This window comes from Xiphias gladius, unplaced genomic scaffold (assembly GCF_016859285.1).
Source record: "Xiphias gladius isolate SHS-SW01 ecotype Sanya breed wild unplaced genomic scaffold, ASM1685928v1 HiC_scaffold_1472, whole genome shotgun sequence".
In the NCBI taxonomy this organism is placed as follows: domain Eukaryota; kingdom Metazoa; phylum Chordata; class Actinopteri; order Istiophoriformes; family Xiphiidae; genus Xiphias; species Xiphias gladius.
The window spans coordinates 165,001-181,036 of record NW_024401802.1 but is presented as its reverse complement, the minus strand read 5'-3'; the positions used below and the strand labels follow the sequence as shown (position 1 = coordinate 181,036).

The 16,036-nt window shown below is 37.1% G+C and overlaps 1 protein-coding gene across 3 annotated transcripts in view; it reads left to right on the top strand.

Moving 5' to 3' along the window:
• The window catches only part of LOC120787382 (RNA-binding protein Musashi homolog 2-like), a 294,204-nt gene that overhangs the window by 255,001 nt on the left and 23,167 nt on the right, over positions 1 to 16,036 (top strand). Inside the window, exon 12 of one of the 3 annotated variants that reach the window (XM_040122986.1) lies at positions 480 to 508. The exons of the other annotated variants lie outside the window; for them this stretch is intronic. Within the exon in view, the coding sequence (XP_039978920.1) occupies positions 480 to 493 (14 nt within the window). The 3' untranslated portion in view covers positions 494 to 508. Of the gene's footprint in view, positions 1 to 479; positions 509 to 16,036 lie in introns of those variants that run through there. 3 annotated transcript variants of the gene reach the window in all.

Sequence of the window (16,036 nt, the reverse complement as noted above, 5' to 3'; positions counted from 1 at the left end):
TGCATTTATTTCTTCAGATATTTTAAATTCTGTACTCAAAATTCTCAGTAATGTTGACCAGGATTGTATTTTTTATAAATTATTTTTCAAGTCCGCCTCGAATTAATTTTTTTCTGCTACAGCATACATATCTGCTCTGAGCCCACTGGTCCATTTGTGTGAAAAAAATCTGAAACCAAAACTGAGAATTTTTAAAATATTTAATATTTTTTGGCGTCATGATGGTGTCCCCTATCTGGCGTTAATACAGCAGAATGCTTTTTGCTCTCTGTATGTATGGCCAGAGAACTTGTTTATATACAGTCAGTCAAATTTTTGCATAAAGCAGTAAAGCCAGTGTTGTATCATAGGCAGAGCAGACAGTCACACTTAGCCAGCCTGCTACACAACACAAGAGCCACAGACTCTGAACAACCCACATTGGCTTTGCTGCTAAAGTCTCCATCTAACATACAAAAATGCAACATCTTCTCTTGCAGCTCAGCTTGTTTAACAAGCCACCAAACAAACCTGGACAAGTGACCAGCTCACAACAGACTGCAGGCTGGGCAGTAAAAGTAGCTGCTTGGCTGCAGCACGTTAAACAGCACATAAAAGTACCTAATAATTGGTCTGTTTAGATGCTGGTGGGGTCCAGGAATTAACTGACTCTTTGTTTTAATGAAGAAAATACAATAATTATGTATATGTAAAAATATAATGTAGCTCCTTCCTCCCTGACTTAGCATTTTCTCCATGGCTCCACTGCCAGCTTAATCAATCACTCAGTGTCTAGCTGCCACCTCAGATATATACTGCATCTAAACAAACACTGCGAGAAAAAAGCAGGCATCAGAGCTCAGCCTGAAATGAAAAATTCCAAATTTGCTGGGGATTGACATGACAGTCAGGCCTCATTCAGAGTCAGAGGAAGTGGCACAGTCAGGACACTGTTTGCACAATGATGGTTGAATGATTACAGGGTTTCTCAATGATGTCATTCCATGTAAACTAGTTGTCTGAAAATAAACGATAAAAAATGTAAGGCTTTATTTAGTCTATGTGCAAAGCCTATTCTTAATGAATAAATACAAACAGCTGTAATGAGAATAATCCGCTATGAGTGGTAGCAGGGAAAATCATCATCATGTCACACAAACTCACATACCTTGGCCTGAAAAACATCTTCTCCTCATCGCTTTGATATAGGGATGCAACTCTGCTGGTGTGCAGCTAGCCATCAGACAGATAAGAGGAGCAGTTCTGATACAGCAGAAGACAAGATATCATGACTTTGGTGCCCAGTATGCATCAAGCTTAAAAAAAAAAAATTGGGTCCTACATTTCCTGTAACTTGATGGTGCCTCTTTAATAGACCCTCCCTGCCCTAATCTCCACATCTTTTAAACTCCACACCTCCACTTTGTAATGCAGGCCTTCCATTAAATTTGTAGCCTATAAAGAAAAAAGGTGCAGAGTTGTTGGTTGCAGAAAAGTGAGAAAAATTAACATACTAAATATCTGCATAAATACAACTACTTAATGGCAGAAAGAACACAGAAAAGGCTTAGATCTGCAGCTGTTCTAGATTGCAACTTGTTTCAAGCTTGGTCCTCTTCCTCAGGTATTAAGAAGTTTATGCTCATGTGTCTTACCCCGTTTCTACATGGGAGCCATAGCGTGAGTAGTGTCTTGTGTTTACACAGAATACATGAGTGTAGGTCGCCCATGTTTTGGCAGTGCACAGAGTGCAGTTTATGACCGCTGTGGTTATGCATGAAAAAAACAAAAAACACTGAAAGCATAATACAGCAAAAAAAATACATTTCATGATGTATGGATATACATATAGCACAAGTGAAATGGCAGCCGTTATGCAGCTTGGATTGATTAAAATGGAAGACTATCTGTTCCGTCAGAGGCGCGTGAGACAGACAACTGAATAACATGCCTCAGACTTTTTCTGTATGTCGACACGCCTCCAGAGAAAAGGTGACAGTTCCCATGGGTTCAAAATTTAAGATGACATCATCAACTTGACTTTGTCTTTGACATGTAAAATTGGTGGTGTCCCTTTAAAGATCTCCACTATTAACACTATCATTGTAATGACTATTAACAAGCTTCAGATTTTACAGAGCTAGTTACTGGTTGAAGTCTTTTTAAAAATGTATTATATCAGGATAAACACCTTGAGGATGTATCATCCCGCTTTATGTGTCTAACTACAGTGATTGTGTATTAGGATCTGTCTCATTGCGTTTACCATACTTGATCACAGTTTTGCAATGCGACAGCTGTAATGGACGTTTTAAATGTGTTCACTCTCAGAGATTGGTTCAGATAATAGGGTAAATTTTGTGTCGATCTAATTGTCAGACCAGTTGTTTCAGTATTCGTGGACTTTTGAATTCTGGTTCCTCCACCAACTCCTGAGAAAGGGAGTTTTTAGGATGATAAATGCCCAACTCTCTTCATCAGCTGCTTGCTTGAAACCTCTGTGTAGAGCTGTAAATTCATTTCTTTGTAGGACTGGCACAACTAACTAACTAAGATTTTAACATTACACACAATCATTTGATTAAATACTAATATCCAAAGTATTGCTTAATGAAACTTTAAGTCTGTCTCAGTCCTTATGTTGGTACTGAGCAGCCCCTGTGGTACTTTCCTCAGAAAAATCAGCTATTCATTCCTGGAAACACAGCTGTTCACTCCATCACAGCTCTTTTCTTGTACCCTGAATGTTGTTGATCGCTGCCAGGCTGTACAGCAACATACAGTACAGCTTATTGTTCTTACAAAGAACCAGGCACACAGCATATTTGTTGCATAGAAATAAGTATTGATTGTCATTATTCACTAACCTTGATAATATATTCAGTGGGGACTCACAAGTAATTATTCAAAAGAATGTTAAATTAGACTTATAGGGGGCAACAAATACACAAATATGTCTTTATTGGAGTAGAATGTCAATGGAAAAAATGTGGAACAAGGGCTGTGGGCGTCTGAGCCAAGGAAAGTTCATCTCCAGTAAGGATAGGTTCACATTTTTTTCAAGTCTTAAAACAATACAGCCCTGAATAGATCCCTTCCTACAGCAATCACCCTCCAAGGGATGTGGGGAAAAAACACAGTCCTCGCTCGGTGCAAAAAGATCAACTGAAGCTAATCTGAGATTTCAACAGTCTGAGTCAGACAAATCCGGGAGATACAGTATCCTCCAAATTTCCAATTTTCTCTTTTTAGTATGCAATTCTCTCTTGTGCAACTGGACCATTTCTCAACCATGGCTCAGCAAAGAAACTGTCTAGGAAAACAGAATGAGGGACTTAAAAAAACTGTTAACTAACTTAAACTGCTGAAGCTGCATATTAGCTTTAGCTGAAGTGTAGGATGATTATTACACAGAAAGAGGGCTTTGCGAGTGAAGCGTTGAACCACTCCTGCAAATATAACTCTTCCTAGTGAGGATAAAAATCTGATATAAACGTAAATATATATTTATTAACTATAAATCAGATATATACGATTTATACAGACAACACACTGTCCTTTTTCTTTTTTACTTGTGCCCATGAATTTGTATAGCATCTTCCATTTTTGTCGTTGCCTGCTGTATTTGGTCAACAGATGGCTTTACACATTTTTACAGTGGCCCAAGACTTTTTCACTTTACACCACATGAATATCTTAGTTTGTTACATTAATCAACAGTTGATAAAATATTTGGAACAAGTTTGATTTGGTGTGTAACTTGATTAGATCACTCCCATGTATCAAAACTGCTGATATTTCATAAGTAGTAGTACTTTAAAATTGTAGGTTGTTTTACTACAATAAAATCAGTATACTGCAACAGCAGCTTATCAGTCAGCAACTGACAATTGTAAGCACCATAAGAGTGGACTTAAGCTAATGTGTTTGTTGGTAATAAACAATGAAAATAAACTAAATTTCTCCATCTTCTGAATAAAAGATAAAAGGTGGACATTTGTTTTCACTGAAGCAGAACTTAGACACCTGTAAAGTGTTACTGAATGTCTCTGGTGCATTGTTTCATTATTATTATTGTATTATTAATACTGACTTTTAGTTTCCCACTTAAGTTATATCCTGTGTAAAGAAAAAAACAGATGAACAATAAATCTAAATGTGGGTCATGTTTGTGACATGGTCGGTGACATAAACATTTAAGGTTTGCTGATAAGTGAACAAATGCAGCACATTCATGACAGCACACTATACTGTATCTACTGAATTGATGATTTAACTACATAGACTTCCGCACCATAGTTTCAAAGGATCACTGTAACAGCAAATAGATTTGCACTTCTTGTGCCTAGCACGATACAACCTGTCCGTGGGCTTCCAGAAATTTACAATATTTGAACTCATGTTGATATATGTACGATACTGAGACGATGTCCAACTGTTTCAGGAGAGCTAACGTTAACTAGCCAACTTCTCCATTCATTCTGGGAAGCCCAATTAAAATGGCAAGTTTATGATCTTGAATTAAAGGAACCTTGTTGAAACGTAACCATAACCTACAAAATCTTGAATATCACGACAAATGATCAAACCATGGATTTAACGTGACTATCTGTACTTATGGACACGACAGAGCATGAAAACAGAGTGAATTATTTATCTCAGAATTATTTATTCTTTTATTTATTTCTCTTTTAAAACTACATTTTCAAATTGATTTTGAAATGCAATTAGTGATTTAGGCATTCATTCATTTTTAAATGATGTATTTATAGATTGTTAATGTCGTTTTTTCAAACAAGGTTCACTCACTAGCTGAAGCTTTCAAATGGATTTGCTGAGTAGGAAATTGGAATGGGAATTGATGAGATTTTATTGATAACAGCACCATTATCAATTCTGCTTAACAGCCCATCCTTTATTGATTCCCTTAACAATTCCAGATCGTTTTTCTGTGTGGAAAAAGTAAGTCTACACAGGTTTTCAGGGTCATTGTAATCGTTTTATTATCTCTGAAACTGAGCAAAGGCTGTAGCCAGAGCGCTAGCCTTGCATGCAGGCCATTGGTAGTTCTAGCTAGGTGGCTGCCACAGAGAAGCCTCTCGTCCCCACTCAGTTACTGCAGTGCACAACTCAGACAAGTGTGTGACCAAAAGGATTTAGTTTGAAAAGAGGCAATTAGGCATTAGGGTGAAACTGAGTGATTGGGCGCCCAAGTACAGGCTATGTATGGGAAATGCTGCATTAGAGCCAGCACTGTGATCCACATCATCTTTCTTCGTGAAATTAAGCTTTGGACTGTTTCATCCTCTCTGCCATGAGTCTTTCTTGTTGAAGGTTTCCAGCAGTTTAGCTGCATGAGTTTGATGTCATTGTTTGCAATGCACAGCTCGATAAAACTACAATTTGGAACCAGTTCTCAACTGGAACCAGTTCTCGATTCCAATCCCTAGTCGGAATTGCTATAAAAAAGCATGTACATTGGACCCTGTGTTAAGATTATTTTGTCAAACTTTTCTGAGAATGACAGGTGACAGGTAGCACTCAAAATATGTATATTTGTCTCAATTATATTTCATAAAATTTAAATGGTTTCGTTTTTGTACTTCAAGAGCTGAAAATTGCCTTTTAGTTGACTACCATACATGACCAGAATCCAGTTTTACATGACTATAAAACCGGTAACTGGTTTTACTGTTGTGGCTGATCTGTGTTTATGCCTACTATATCCTTTAAATTGGACCAAAAAATAAAAAAAGGAGAGAACACAGCGAATCACAGAAGGATATGTTTGGCAGTCTATACAGATGTCACATGCACATCACAAATGTGTACAGACCATTTTATATGCACACTTTCGTTTGAAGGTGGTAGTTGTGCCTGATTGGCAGCATGGAACTGGAGCTTGTGAATGCCTGGCATGAAATGATTGTAATTTAGATGATGTGACTGAACTCTCTCAGCCAGTAGCTATAGCTGAAACTTCTCTCAATCATCTCACTGTAGATAACACAGTATGAAGTTATTTTCCAAGCACAATAACCATTTACTTTTACAGAGAGAAATCACAGACTTGTTTAAAGAAGAATGAATATCTCATAATTATGGATATCTGAAATTAATTGAATGAAAATGAGCTCTGATGTGTTTAGCATTTTATGCTACACAACATAGTTAAAACTAAACTTCCTGGAAGGTGAAAGACTAAAAAGTATTTGAACACTGTAACATATACTATATATATATTATGGAATATTATATCATTCAGAAAGGTGTGTTTGAAAACAGAGTTCTGTGCCTGTAATAGTAGTTGTGCAAGCCTCTACAACAGGGTTTGCACCTGTAAACTTAATTTTGTATTCAATTCAGTTCAATTTATTTAGGTTTTCTCAGGGCACTTTTAATGTAGAGTAGGTCTAGACCGTACGCTTTATAATTATATTTACAGAGACCCAACATTTCCCCATGAGCAAGAACTTCAATGCTAAAAAACTCCCTTTTAACAGGTAGAAAAACTTTGAACAGAACCCGGCTCATGGTGGGCAGCCGTCTGCCCCGTCTGACTGGGTTTAGAGAGAAAGAGAGAGAGAGAGAGAGAATTTTGGAAACTTGTATATTAAGGTTTTTGCCACCAAACTGATTTTGCAAGTTTGTGCATTCAGTTTAGGGCCTGTAAACTTCCGTCCGCAAGCTGTAAGGTTAAAAAAACAAAACAGGCGGGTGTGTGTGTGCGTGTTTACAAGCACTCACAATTTTGACACGTTTATGGCATGGTCAAGGTTTGCAAGCAGAGCTTCGTTAAAGAATCACACAACCCGTAAGAAGTTTAGGGAGGGATACTCAACTTCTGACTAGACAGCGTCTATGAAGCCATTACAGGGAACATCTTCAGCTGCATTGTTCAGTCAGTTATATGACAATCGACAGCTTGGACATCCCAGTGACACCACAAACTCCATACAAACAGGTAAAATGACCACTTTCTCTTCTAACCCACTAATCTGTAAAAACCCGAGGACAAATGAGATTAAAGGTGGACAAAGTTAAGCTTATACTGGCAACTCAGCAATGTTAGCTTGACCTTAGTGTTAGCTCGCGACTGTGCAATAAGGTAACTTAAGTTTGTCTGGATTTAGCTCAGGTGGGATGAATCCACATAACCGTTGCTGCTGCTCTTTGAAATGATTTTTTTGTCATTAATGTTACTGTTTTACCAGGATGTGTTCTGTGTCACCACACTGTGCCGGGGTTTATTGATGAGTTTCGTCCCAGGTCGGCCCCTTGGACCCATGTACAAGTTTATTCCAGTAAAGTAATCATTTGAAAGTAAAGTGATAACCACTTTATTTTAAAAAGTCTGCTGTGTTTAGTGAATCCTCTCTTCATTTAGGATCCAATTGCCTCATATTCAAAGCCCACCAAAAATATTTAGGTGCACTCTCTTTATTGAACACTTTTTTATTATTTTTCTTGCTATTGCTCATATCTATTTCCGCAGGTCTGCTGCTGTTAGTGGAGTTAAAACATCCAGCCATAATCATCCTGTGTCACATTCCAAAAACGAACTGACCTTTCTCAACTTCTCTAATAATCCTGAGAGGCATGATTTTTTTTAAGTGGAACAGACAAAATATATGGTGATTTTGCAATAAATACATTTTTTAATGTACTGTATGGCCCTTTCTGTAACCTAACCCTAAAATCACCTTGTACCACTTAACATTTGTTAAGTTTTTAAGCATCCAGTTTTAATTTTTTCATTTGTCACAAATGTCATGTTTTTTTATCTAGGCAAGTCAGGTTTTAAAAAAAAGATGTCATCATTATCAAAGGCTTTTTTGAGTGCAATTTAAGAAACTTTTGAAAGCCACACTTCAGGACCACAAAGGCCATCTTAATGAATTGCTGCTTGTGTGCATTAATCTGCAACTGATCACACATATGTTATAAAGAATGAAATACACCAGGTCCAAAATGGGTCCACCTTAGAACATGTTTGTATTTTTTTAAATTTATATCTTGATGATAACCAGGGAATCTATATGACACTGAAAAAGCATCTTGCTTTGCTATTGATTTCACAATGAATCCTCTACAATTAATATTCAGTTACAGATGTTGAGTTTGCAAAGGTTAAAAGACTGTGAAGGCCTCATTCAGCACATAAGTGAGTGCCTGTCTTCCCTGACTATACCAGGAAGAGCCATTCTAGTGAATGTTGATCAAAGCCAGCTAAAATGGTGAAGACCATTTATATGACACTTCAACATCTCTGCAAAGCTGAAGTATGAAGTTTCATGTTTAATTAAATTTGGATTTGACATTTCAGCTAAACAACATTACAGCTGAGATTAAAAATTATTTCTCCATGATCAATGCACAAAAAAACCTTAAAACATGAAAACGTCAAGGTAAAGAAAATAACAGGTGGGAAGAGTCCTTTTTGCTGCTGGAGGCCTTTTGTAAAGATTTCTCTTAGTGGATGTCCTGGAAGAAGGGTGAAGAGACCCTGGTGTTCAGAGACCCTGAATATGTAACTAAGGGCTGACAGAATTGAGCCAGTATTAAGTGAGTAAGATTTCTATACAGTTGCCTTTGTGAGGAAGTTTGCCACAGACCAATGGTGCTGTAATAAATTTTGATCACTAGATATGTCAATTGTCAGTGTTTGCTCTGGTCTTTTGAAAATTTAAGAATAGCTGTGCAAAATCTTCTCTAATTGTCCAGTTTATTAGGTCCAGCTAGCTGAAACTAATGCAGTCTGTTACAACAGCCCTGCATAATACTGCCTTCATGCTGGTTAAACTGTAAGGTGTTGATACCACTTTATGACCATGTGTTGTAGTTTGGAATTTTAATTAATAATTAATATTTTCAATCATTTGAATGATCAAAATAAATCGAAAATCCAGTAAAATTATTAGCATTTAAATTTAGTTATAATCATATTAAAACTAAATTAATAACGCCAATGAAATAAAAAAGTAATGAAAAGGGATTGGAGTACTGTGTTCACAGAGGATGGCTTCAGATAATATACAGTAAGAACAACAACTGTGACCGTTTTTATGAAGGTATAAATATGAAAACATAAAGACACCAAAAGCAACAACCATACACCAGTGTCTTTATGTGTGTGTGTGTGTGTGTGTGTGTGTGTGTGAGTGAGGGAGAGAGACAGAGAGGGGGAGATAGAAGCAGTGGGTATGTATCCACAGGAAGAAATAACAGTGTTTGCGTGGGACACTTAAGTTTCCAACTTGGCCTCTAAGCAAATCTTTCTATACCTACACCTTACTAACACTAAGATCCCCATGTTGAAGTGTGGGTATATGCGGCACTTAAGTAGAGAGATTGAGAGAAAGCATGTAAGATCTGTCGAAGTTAAAACAAAATTTAGAATGAGCCAAGAGTCTCAGTCAGAGCCCAGACTACAACAGAAATACATTCTACTAAGCATCCAGCATTAATATGCAATCATTTCACATCTATTAACACACATTCTTGTAGCTTACTTTGCCCAGACGTCAGCCTTATTCGGTGATTTCACTTGCATGGGACCAGATGTCTATTTGTCTTTTCCACTGAGTAGTGTTGAGCACATCCATCAGTGGGCGGAGGAGTGCAGTCATGTTTTTCCTGGCTCCTCAGCTGGGTCAGGCCTAGGCTTGGTCCAAGGTGTGTGAAGCGATGGATGGATTCCAGAGAGTTGTCTAGAAATAAAAGGGAGTCGATCGCCTTTTGTATCTAAACTTGAAATTGCGTGGCTTGTAGTAAAAACAAACCGATTACAGTAGCTAATTAGCGGAAGATATCCAGAAAAAATGGTCCTTTGTTCTTTTTCCTTGGTTCAGCAGAAAAGAGGTATATCTTTTACCGCGATGGGTGGCACAGCAGAGAGGGGAAAAATTTAGTATGACCACAGGTTTTATTGATAACATTACGTCATGGGTCACCAGGTTACACACTACAATGGCATACTGACAATGCTGAGTCCACAGGCGGGGTTCAGGTAGGAATGTGAGAAGTGGCCTTTGTGCATAGCATTCCCCCTACAGTACTCACAAATGCACCTGTTATGAAGCTGTCAGTGGTGACAGCCCTGAGTCACACCTGTAACTTAAAAATGATCACTATCATAATAACATGGGCTCTGGTTGGTTTCTGGGTGTCTGGAGGAATGTATAGGGGGGCTCAGTAAGGTCCTGACAACAAAATTTTTCATGGTTGGAGGTGGAGCCTGTTGTAGATGCCGGGGGAAGGACCATGGCACTACTGGGGGCAGGACCCACCTGGTGTGACCATGCTTGTTGGGAGCTTATTTATTACACTGAGAGGGATTGTCTATGGATTTTTGTCCACTGACAACAATCCCTCAGTGATGACATCATCACCTAAGAAATGAGGAATTGAAACAAACAAAAGCAATTTTAAAACTTCTGTCAGCTCCACAGTTTTCAATGTTCACACACGTTATGCATAAAATGTCCCTTCAAGCTTCCTTTATGTGAACATAGGAAAAATAATTGATCTGAATGGGAGTGTTGTTTAAAACTGTGATACACTGCCACTGATGGAAGACTGAATCAAAAGTTTCCCTTTTTGCTACTGGCTAGTCCTCTCTTCATTGAAACATTATGTACACAGTATATAATCATGTTTAGTTTCTCATGCAACTCATGGTTTAAAAAAATCTATTAAAAAAATACAAGTAAAAGTAAAAGTCCTGCATGTGATATTGTATTTAAGTAAAAATACATACATATCGGTACATACTTTAAGTATCAAAAGTAATGATTCTTTTTAGAGGTACTGCTGGGTAATATTTTATAAGCTTATCATATGTTTTGTATGAAATTGTTTTACCTGCAAAGGGTATAGCTGTCAAATAAATGTAGTCGAGTAGAAATATGAAATTTAGTCGGGTAGAAGTATTATAGCATACAATCAATAGTCTCAAGAAATGTATCTCAAAATTGTACTTGTATTATCCTTAAATTTTACTTTAGAGGGAGTAGTCAAACGTGCCACTGAAGTTAATGTTTGTATTTTTCATGACATGTTTACATCCAAGTGGCAAAGCCCTACAACTCTTTTCCGTCAGTCACCCTAGAGGAAATAGTGTAATGTCATCATAGAGCCACAAGTCCACAGAGTGAGAAGGTCGGAGTGGCTGGAACATCAGAGTGACGGAATAAAACCCACCAGACGTTGTCTGTGATCCCCTAAGGTTAACTGCCTGTTTATTAATTTAGCCATGACAACAAGGCTTTGCTAATTTTAGCAATAATTTTAAAACAGACTACAATGTTTAAATCTCCTACAATGCCTAACCCTAACCTAACCAAATCTTAACCATAGCATTGCCAAATCGTAAAGCAATAATGTTGTACTATTGTTAGTGGCATCAGATCAGACAACACAGTGTGTAGTTCTAAAGAGCATTGACGAATGACATATTTTGTCTTTTAATTTGACAGACTTGTTGACCTTTTCATAAGTTAGTTAGTGGAATCATATCAGAAAATACAAAATATGAATATATTTTACAAGTCTGTCAAACATCAGAGAATCCATCATCATCTCTATAACACAAAAAAATCACTCAAACAAAGGAGTTGCAGAGAAAAACTCTGGAGTTCATGCTGTAGCCTGTAAGAACATTCGAATGAAGTCATAAGCATAGAAAAGTATTCCATTGTGTAGCTTCCATGCTCAAAACTGAATGGAGACATGCTCTACTACTCAAGCAAGAATTACAAGATTTACAAGAATTACATTATTATTATTATTATTATCTATTATTTTAATATGATATTTACTGTATTTTTCCTTAAGGACATGGTAATATTATTATTTCAGTAAAGTAAAGAGAGCGTTACGACTACCTTGGCTATTTCATGCTAACTTATTCAAAAGATTTCGTCAGTGACCACGCTGTTTTGTGGAATTGTTGCCAAATTGGCCTCAACTTGATGATTGGATGATGTGCATTTCATTTTTATTAAATAAAATAAGTTACTGTACTTCATATAATAATTGAATGTATAATTCCGCTACATTATTTGCTAATACATTAAACAGCCAAAACAGCAAGTCATTCAAAGTACCAAAATGTCAAGAAACAGCCCTGCAAACAAGAACAAATTCTTATCTTTGGCAATTAGATGTTGGCAGTGGTGTGTGTATACAGTATGTTGTGTGTATCTGCACATATAATGTAAAAGACAATGACAAATTCAGAATTACAAAACATCTAAGGAGAGGAAGGGTGATGCTATTAGATATCTGATATGTGATGGCTTATCTGAGCACTAAATGAGCTGCCATTCATTCTAGATTATTTATGAGCTGCATATTAGGCTGAAAAGAATTGCTCCTTATGTTAATCATTCTGTGACTCAGCTTGAGGAGGAGGTATTTTACTGAAAGAGGAAAAGCCACCAAAGGCAGAAATAGAAAAGGGAACCATCTCAAGAAATTAAGGTAATTACATATTGTTAAATCCCAGTGGTAACTGTGAAGCATGTATGATAAATCTTTTTCAAAAGGAAGAGAAGAGTGTAGCTGAAAATGCAGAATTTTACAATGAGCATGCTTTGTATAGACACAAACACTGGGTCAATGTGTGCATCAGAACCAGATGGAATTTCAGAGGCTGCAAGGTCAGTGTTCACCAGGACTCCTGACACTTCTTTCTCAGGCAGGTGATTGTGCAAACTGTTAATACCAAGGTTACGGATTTAAGGTTCAATTGATATGAGGTTCAATGGAAATTAGAGTGCTCCTATCCTAATCAACCAACATTGTTTACAAAACATGGGAAATATCTACCCAGAAAATAAAGCCTTAGATAAAAACAACACCCAACTATATTCCACAGGAAAAAAGAAAAACAAATCTTTAACTGATGTCAGTTACACAGACAGCAGGTAACGATCAGTTGTGTTAATTTTAAACTTGTTCGTAACGATACAAATTAACAGAACATGTGCTATGTTACATACTGTACAGGAGTGTGTTATCGAAAAATGATTTTTCTTTTCAAATTAAATCTGACATTTCAAAGTGAAGTCTCTGATTGGTTAAAAGAGATACCAGATACCAAGAAGTCTAGTCAGCTCTGTCAAGTTAGTAACATGAAGTGAGAAGAGGAAAAGGAAAAAATGTACACTATGTACACAAAAAAAATTCTGGTATATTAATGAGCAAAAGAAACCAATGAAAGTGCCACCAGCAAAAGGGCAGCCAATAAAAATCAATAAAAATCAGAGATAACTCTCTGATAACAGTGTGTTTTAAGAGGAGATTTAAATGAGTTCACTGATTCTCCTGACCTGATTTCTTCAGGCAGCTGGTTTCATAGCTTCCGGGCTCTGACTAAGAACACTCTGTCGTCTCGGATAAAAGACCTCGGTCAAAGGATCTCAGGCTATGTACTGGCTCGTCTGCATCTAATATATAGCACGGAGAGAGGCCAAGAAGAGTCTTAAAAGTCCAAAGTAGGATTTTAAAATCAATTCTAAAGCATACAGGGAACCAGTGTAAGGAGGCTATAACAGGCCCTTATGTGGTCACTTTTCTTGGATCTTGGAGCCTGGCAGCTGAGTTCAGCACAGTCTGGAGCCATTTAACAGATTTTTGGTTGATGCAGGTGAAGAGGCTGTTGCAATGGTGGAGTTGTGAGGGAATAAAGCTGTGTAAAAAGGTCCTGTTGTCTTTGAAGGATAAAATAGATCCTATTTTGGAAATATTTCTATTTCTAATGCATGCTGGATCTGAAACACACATCATTTGGCTAACAATCAGTATAGACTTAATTTTTCCTATCGCGCTTTTCTGTGTGTTTGAAAGACGAATGCAATATTTGAACAAACTTCACATCTGCAAACATTTGTGAATCTTACAGGAAACACACACATTCTGTGTTTTCTGTTTCCATGCAAACAACAGGATGTAGGAACAAGCCACGGTCTAAAGAGATTAGTATATTTTGAAGAAGTATGGAATATGAGTTATTTTAAAGTTGAATGTGCATAGTTTGGACTATTCTCTTGTGCAAACTGTGGAGATCCTTTGCTGGAGAAGACCTTCACAGCTACGGTTGACATGTTTTTAATGTTTTAAAGTTTTGTATGTTTTTAATCAAAGAGACATTCCAGCCTGGAGTGTATCTGTTGGAAGTGGTTGTGTTTTCCTTTTTTCGCCCAAAACTATTTAACTAAGAGAGCAGAAATAGGCGTGGGACCTCAGCACAGGTCGTCATTTGTTTGTTGTTACAGATCTAATTGGAGAGCTGAAAGACAGAATGGTATGCTTGCCTCTGTCTAATTAGCGGGGAGAACCAACATCTATGTGAATGTCAAGGACACCCAGCCATTAACCTGCACATCAGAATAGATTAAACTTTGAGTCAGAGTGTGTATGTGTGTTAATTCCTTCCCAAAAAATACACGTTCACTGATTGAGTGAACACTTAAGTTTTCTTTCATGTTTACTTATTCATGTCTTTGGTCATTCAGAATTGTTACATATGCATGTGTCAGAAATAATGCGGGGGAAATGTTTTGTCTGCATCACAGTCCATTATAGAGTTGATGAACAAAGTCCTACGTTTTGTCCCAATGTTACTGGAACAAAGAATAAAGAAGAAATTAGATCACAGGGAATATGAAACAACTCAAACACAATCTCATGGCTCATCTCAAGGCCACAGTCATGATTAAAAAAAACATGTAGATATAATCTGCTGTAATTTGATAAATATACAGCTAAATTTCACTGCTCTTGCTTTACACTTTTAGGAAAAGGAGCACCATTAAAACAGCTAATCAAATTAAAGGAATAAATTCTATCCTCTTCCACTGTATGGAAAGACCACTACCGTCCAGTATGAAAACACACAAAGGAAGGCAAAAACATTCCAAAGCAAAATGTGAAGATTGGTTCAGATTGCCTAAATGGGTCATAATACTCTGAGAAACAACAAAACTTGTGTCAGGCTCTTTACAGTAGAATGTATTTCTGAACAACATACCAGTGACAGCCGAGGATTAGTATTACTTTTAGAAAATTACTTTAAAGTAAAATTATAAATGTATTACTTTCCTGATTGAAGAACAGGCAAGGAAGCCTCATAACAACCCTGTGGTTCTGTGTATAAAATGATCTCACAAAAATTCATTTGATGAGCGGGAAATTAAATATCTCAATAATGTTGTAATCAAAGAGCTGACATTGCTATGTGTCAGTTCATAATCAGTCAGTACCAACCATCTAGCACGACAAAGGACAACAGCAGGAGTATCTAGTGAACCAATAAGCATATTGGTGTGTGGTGTGAACATTCTCCTGAGGGCAAGTTTTAGTCAGTAAAAACTATATACACGTGTAAGCTAAAAACTTGGAAAGTGACAGTGCTCATTCAAAAAAATAGATTGTCCCAAAATTATAACTTGTATTCCTTAGATTTTTGAACTGCGTGTTGCAGGACATAGCGATGTCTTAGTTATTCAGCCCTTTTTTTTAATTGTAGAGTATGAGTATCTGTCAAAGCACTTGAAAAATTAAGGGTCAGAGTATTGAACTCAAAGAGTTAAGTAAAATAGTAATGCATAATAATGGATTACTATTTTACTCAACTCTTTTGGCTAAACTGAAGAGTAACGTTATTGTAAAATATTACAATAACGTTACTCTTCATTTTAGGCAATTCACCAGCTTCAAAGAGAAAGTGTAAGATTACAGTTTGGAGACTGGGTGGCCAGGTTCTGAATCCCAGTTGGAGTAATTTTTCCTCAAATGAAGTAAAAGTTTATAAAGCACAACAAGATGGGCATTTAAGGTTTTGGATTAAGCTTAGGAAATGTCTACAAAGCTAATTTAGTTACATATTCTCAACTGCTCAGATGCTGCAATTTCTGGTAATGCAACCCCACCACATTTGGCAATGCCGGTCGGCTCCCATGCCCCTCCCCCAGCAGTAGCCCCAGCCCTCTCCCTGAGACAGACAACAGGTACCAACCTCAGCAGAACCATTCCCCCTGAGGAATGTCTGAAT